This window comes from Sinocyclocheilus grahami, unplaced genomic scaffold (genome assembly GCF_001515645.1).
Source record: "Sinocyclocheilus grahami isolate Dianchi unplaced genomic scaffold, SAMN03320097.WGS_v1.1 scaffold222.1, whole genome shotgun sequence".
Taxonomy (NCBI): domain Eukaryota; kingdom Metazoa; phylum Chordata; class Actinopteri; order Cypriniformes; family Cyprinidae; genus Sinocyclocheilus; species Sinocyclocheilus grahami.
Genome location: NW_015505401.1, coordinates 1,409,514 through 1,416,446, shown reverse-complemented (window position 1 = coordinate 1,416,446; position 6,933 = coordinate 1,409,514). Strand labels below are relative to the sequence as shown.

The 6,933-nt window shown below is 32.9% G+C and overlaps 1 protein-coding gene across 1 annotated transcript in view; it reads left to right on the top strand.

Annotated features, from left to right (window-relative positions):
• LOC107596639 (dynein heavy chain 11, axonemal) overlaps positions 1 to 6,933 on the top strand; it is an 83,379-nt gene that overhangs the window by 53,572 nt on the left and 22,874 nt on the right. Inside the window, 5 exon segments of the mRNA XM_016287418.1 lie at positions 533 to 679; positions 798 to 911; positions 3,737 to 3,880; positions 5,315 to 5,497; positions 6,740 to 6,841. Of these exon segments, the coding sequence (XP_016142904.1) occupies positions 533 to 679; positions 798 to 911; positions 3,737 to 3,880; positions 5,315 to 5,497; positions 6,740 to 6,841 (690 nt within the window).

Genomic DNA, 6,933 nt, shown 5'->3' with positions numbered 1-6,933 from the left:
GTGGTGGGGTGGGGGGTGGGGGGGGGGGGGGGGAGGGGGGCAGTAAAAACTAAATATATTTAATATTGATTAATACATTTTAAAATGTAATTTATTTCTTTGATGAAAAAGAGGAATTTAGAATTTTCAGTAGCCATTACTCCAATCTTCAGTGTCACATGATCCATTAGAAATTATTCTGATATGCTGATTTGGAGCTCAAGAATAATTTCTTATTATTATAAATGTTGAAAACCGTTGTGCTGTTTTTTTTATTTATTTTTTCAGTAAACTTGAATTAATTCAACAGCATCTTTTTAAACATTATAACAATTTACTGTTACATTTAATCAAATGAATGCATCCTTGCATAATACTTATATTAATATCTCCAAAAAAAAAAAAGATGAAGAAATAAATAAAATAGAATTGTATTGTATAGTTGAGTAGAAACAAAAACTGTTGCCAGTTTTAATCATGAATTATTGAAGGTAATTATGAATTAATAAGAGGTTATCATATACTAAATGTCAACATTATATATTTACATCAGGTTGATGATCTGACAGTCAAGCTGAACTCACAGGAAGTGGAGCTGACACTGAAGAACCAGGCAACTGAGGCTCTCATGGCCAGGATCGGCCTGCAGACAGAAAGATTGAGCCAGAAGAGAAAGGATGCTGACCTAGAGGAGCAAAAGGTAGAGCAACCAAAGTCAAAGAGCAACAGCTGGAAGATCTGAGATGTATCTTTACTGAATTTCAACATGGTGCTTTAATATTTCCCCATCACATATGAGAGTGTTTATTCATCTGCAGGTGGCTGCCATGCAAGCAGAGGTGTCACGAAGACTGAGAGAATGTGAACGTGATCTGGCTAAAGCTGAACCTGCTTTAGAGGCGGCTACAGCTGCTCTGCAAACTCTCAACAAGGTAATATTTAAAATGTACTAAAGAACCCCTTAAAATTAGGGAGAAAAGTATTTGTTTAAATATATACATATATTACCGTTCAAAAGTTTTTCTTTTATTCAGCAAAGATGCATTAAATAGATTGAAAGTGACAGTAAATTAATTTGTAATGTTACAGATAATTTCCATTCCAAAGAAAATTCTTGTGAACTTTCTATTAATCAAAGAATAAAAAAGTAGCATGGTTTCTACAAAATTAAGCAGCACATATCGTGTGACACTGAAAACTGGAGTAATAGCTGCTGAAAATTAAATTTTGACATCACACAAATGTCATTTTAAAATATTTATTATAAATATTTAAAATATAACAATTAAAGAAAATAATTATATATATATTTATATATATTAGTGCTGTCACATGATTAAACGCATCCAAAATAAAAGTTTTTGTTTACATAATATATGTGTTTATACTGTGTATATTTATTATGTGTATATGTAATACAAACACATGCATGTATATATTTAAGAAAAATATGTTATGTTTATGTATTAATTATATTTATATATAATATAAAATATAAGAATATGAATATATAAACGTATAAACGTGAGACAGACTAAATCCAGAAGAACTGTGGCAACGTCTCCAAGATGCTTCAAGAAAACTACCTGTAAAACTATGCGCAAGTGCACCTTGGGCAAAAACTGCTTTAACCACAAAGGATGGTCACACCAAATGTTGATTTTATTTAGCTATAGAAGTTCATTGATAAAGAAAAGCTATTTATATATTATTATTTTTGACAGCATCCTCATTTTACAGCATTTTTACACAAGTGCCTAACACTTTTAACAGTACTGTAGCTTTACAGGTGGGTTTCTTGAAGCATCTAGGAGACGTTGCCACAGTTCTTCTGGATTTAGTCTGTCTCAGTTTGTTCTGTTTCTTCATGTCTTTCCAGACAGACTGGATGATGATTAAATCTGGGGCCTCATGTATAAACATTATTTACGCACAAAAGGGTCCTAGAAATGTGCGTCGCAATTTTCCACGCACATATCGGGATTCATAAAAAATAAATTGGATATTTATATTATTACACATATTTATAGTAAATATGTGCGCACCGTAGGGCACTATAGACCATGCGTACGCACTCTTACTGGAGTGAGCGAAATAACGAAGCAAACTGAATGATTTTAAAGTCTGTTTTACATTTGACATACACATTTAGATTAAATATGACACTGAATAGTGAAGTTAAGCACTGAAATTTCATGAAATCATTATCCAGAAATTACAACATTTTTTATATGAATTTAAACATAAATATTTGTAGTGGATGTGCTGCTTTCGAACAATTTCCTTTGGTATGCTGTGTTTTAATGTTTTAATCACAGTGAGGATTGCTTGGCGCTTGACAATTCCGCCTTTAAATTGTGTTCTAAATAGCTAAACTCAGGTTCTGAGAAAATATTTTTGCACGAATGATGATTATTGATGTGAACTTGACTTCATCTGACAGCTTTGGAACATAGACGGTAATGACAGACATAAGGATGCGCTCGTTGATCAAACAGTCAATTGGCTGGTTTGAACAGGTCCGATGACAGTCGAACCTCTGTTCACAGGTGTCGCGCACAGACAGTAGCCTAATGATAACCCATTTCATGCTCTTCCCAATATTGTGACAAACACCAATGGATTTAAAAGATAGAATTTGAAGGAAACTGTAAGATATGCTCGTTTTATTTTCAAAATGTTTTGTTATTGACGCGGTGAGTCAGACAGTTATTTACACTGCAAAAAAATAAGGCCTATCTGTTTCCATTAAAAACTATTCTAAAATATGTGTTTACCTTATAGGCAAAATTGCATACATTTGATTTGTTTAAAACAATTTAAAATACTATTTGGCCAGTGGAAAAGAATGAGAACAACTCTGAAAACTTTCTCTGAAATGTATTTTCAAGGACACTGAATAGCAATGTGATGTCTCAAAAAAGCATTTTAGGCCTGGTTTCATAGACAGGTCTTAGCCTAAGCCAGGATTAGGCCATAGTTCAATTAGGACATTGAAGTAATTTTTATAAACATGCCTTAGAAAAAAGCATTACTGGTGTGCGTCTTAAGACAAAACAAAGGCACTGACATGTTTTAAGATCAGTCAGTGCAAGTTTCTTTCAGTTGAAACAGCTCAGATTTACATTTTAGTCTAGGACTAGGCTTAAGCCTTGTCTGTGAAACCGGTGGATAGTCCATATCTCCTGTTTTCTTAATGTATTGTACCCTTAACTGCGTTAAACATGGTGTCATATGGATGGAATATGCATATGATATGCAGATGACGTTATGCATAGTAAAACTAGGCGGTGTAAGCTCCATATATGGCTATTTCGGGAGGAGACGGGGTGGAGATTCATGTGTGTGTGTGTGTACACACACACACACACACATATATATATATACGTATATATATATATATATATATATATAATATGTATAGAGTTTTAGCTTTTAGTTTTAATTACTTTTTCTTATTTGTAAGTCGCTTTGGATAAAAGCGTCTGCTAAATGACTAAAAGTAAAAGTAAATATCGCAGATATATTTCAATAAAATGAAATGGAAAAGTACCTTTGTGTTTCAAAGTGGAAATGTTGCTATTTTAAAAAGTAATGTCAGACAAATTTGTGGGAAATATTTTGTCCCGTGCTCCATAAATCACAGCCCAACCTGTTCAAATATTTGTGTCACCTGAACTTGATGGTTGAAAGGGTAACAATTACTCAATTAGCAGTTCATGAAAGATCTTTTTTCTTTCTCCTTTGTTTCTTGTAGGTAAATCTGACAGAGTTAAAGACGTTCCCGAATCCCCCCGAGGCTGTGATTAACGTCACCGCGGCTGTGATGGTGCTGCTGGCTCCATGTGGGCGAATTCCAAGAGACCGCGGGTGGAAGGCCGCTAGAGTCTTCATGGGCAAGGTAAAGGCATTGCTATGACAACAACACGCCTCATTCTAGTGTAATCCACAAGCAGCCCTTGAACCGCAGACCCCACTAACCCAGTGTAGTGTCATGAATACACTACATTATGAAAGCACTTGTGTGGAAGAGAATATTAAATACATGTCACGTGAGATAGACATGGAGATATTAGGGAAAGGCTGATTTATGAGGTCAGCATGAAGGGGAGGAGATGGCTTTTGAAAGTTTGTTGTGTGATATATCGGATGGATAAAGAATTGGGATGCAAATTCAGAGGTTGCAAGTTGAGTCCTAAAGTAGTGATGACCCAGGTACGCGAAAGGTCATAATTGTGCTTTATTACTTCGTGGGTTGTTCCAGGTCCAGCATTTGAACATTTACTGTACGTTAAGCTGCTATGAATAAAATGTGTGCAATTTCGTATGTACTTAATTTTGCGTGTACATAATAAAGCATCATAGCTAATAATGTCTAATAATAAGTTAATAATATTAGTTTCCTCTAAATTAGAATTTTTTATCTAAACTAGTAAACCATTTTTGTTCCTAAATGCACTGAAATATGTACTCTACAGTTCAAAATATTGGGGTCAGGAAGATTTTTTTTTTTTTAATTAATACATTTATTCAGCAAGGACACATTAAATGGATCAAAATTGACAGTAAAGACGTTTATAATGTTAAAAATATTTATATTGTAAAATAAATGCTTTTATTTGAAACTTTATATATTCATAAAAGAATACTTAACAAATATATATAAAAAAAGGCTGCATTAATTTGCTCCAAAATACTGCAAAAACAGTCATATTAAGCAGCAAAAGTAATAAGATATTAAGCCTTTGTAGCATTATAAATGTCTTTATTGTCACTTTTGATAAATTTAATGTGTCCTTGCTGAATACAATTATTAATTCCTGTAACTTCTTTCCAAATAATAAAATAATTTTTCAGATAAATGCTTTTTTTTACTTTCTATTCATCAAAGAATCCTAGAAAAAAATGCTGTTTTCAACATTGATATTAATGACAGTATGTTTCCTGAGCACCAAATTTACACATTAAAATGATTTCTGAAGAATCATGTGACACTGAAGACTGGAGTAATGACTGCTGATAAAAGGAATACATGTTAAAATATATTAAAATAAAAAATGGCGTTTAAAACTATTAATATATTATTAATATTAATAATATTTCACAATATATAGTTATATAATATTGTTCACAGTATTATTTACTGTATTTTTTATCAATTAAATGCAGCCTTGGTGAGCATAAGAGATTTCTTTCAAAACCATTAAAGAAACCTTACCGACCCCAAACTTTTGAATGGTAGTGTATTTTATGCTTCTACAATATTTTGTAAATTTTCAATAAAGGCAAACATAGGCTTATGTACATATGATATAACAACACTGTTGTTCTTTAGGTGGATGACTTTCTGCAGGCCCTGCTTACTTATGATAAAGAGCACATCCCTGAGTCCAGTCTGAGTGTGCTGAAGCAGGAACACCTGAGAAACCCAGAGTTCCATCCCGATCACGTCCGGACCAAGTCCTACGCAGCTGCTGGCCTCTGTGCGTGGGCCATCAACATAGTGCGCTACTATGAGGTGAGGGAGAATGTGACGAATGAGACAAAAACACATACAAGTATTTGAAATATTAATATAATGCATATATATGCGTATATAATGCGGTTTGAGGTATTTCAATTCAATTAATAATATATTCTTAAAGCAATAAGCCCCAAGAAGCCGTGGTTTACAGTGAATTTGTAACAACTATGGGGCGTTGTTAGGCACGACGTGAAGCAGAGTGCCTAAAACCCCCTTAGCTGTTATAAATTCACTGTAAACCACGGCTTCACGGGGGTTATTGTTTTTATAAAACGGTTATTCCGTTGCTTAACAGAGCAAATAAAGTGTAATGATATAAATAAAAACAATATTCTTCCACCAAACAATGTAGTTCCTCAGAAACAGTTGTGGTTCCAACAAAGTGGTTCCCAAGCAACACACAGAAGTAAACAAAGGTGCATGTTTGTAGTGTAATTTACAACAGCTTCGAACGTGGCTCAACCAATCGGAATCAAGGACCGGAACTATCCGTTTTATAAATACATTTTTATAACATTTTAAAATTTGTTAAAATGACATGTTTAAGAAAAATCTAACTTTCTAATAAAAAATTATAAAAATAATCAAAAAAATATCTTTGGGACATATTTTGAAAATGTTAACCACTACCTTTCTTTAAGTGGTTTTCAGCTTTAAAATGACAAACAAACATTTATTTCAAGAATTTATATTCATTTATTTATTTTAATTAGATTTTTGTTTATATTTGAAATTTGAATGGAATTTAAATTGTATTTAAATTTGTATTTACATTTATTTTATTAACGCCAATTTAAAGGGGTCATATGATGCTCATTATGCTAATATTTCCACATAGTGAGGTAGACATGTGGGGGCGTGTTAGAACGAGCCGTTTTAGGGGGGCGTGGCAGAGTCTTAACTTTGATAAAGAATATCTCTTTGGTTTTGAGACTTTAGTCTTTGCAACTTCAGGGATCTCATCTATGCACAATCAGCTTGTAACACTCCAAAGAGAAAGGAAAACTTGAAATCGCATCATATGACCCCTTTAAACTTTAACAACATTAATAAATAAAAAAGCTAAATATTACATCCTACTTAAAAGATGCATGTGAAATGTTTTGAAAATATTAAGCTGTAACTTTCTTTAAGTCAAAGAGGTTTGTAGCTTTAAAATCAAAACAATCATTTATTTCAAGAATTCATCTTCTTGTTTTATGTGTAAAGAAAGAGAATGTTTGTTGTGTTTTTCAGGTTTATTGTGAGGTTGCACCAAAGCGTCTGGCTCTGGCACAAGCCAATACTGAACTGGAAACTGCTACTGCAAAACTACTCAGTGTTAGAAAGAAACTGGAAGTAAGTGAAACATTTTTATACAGCACGATTAAAAAAAATGTCCATCCGTTCACCATAACCATTCAATAATATTCCATATTAAGATATAAAGT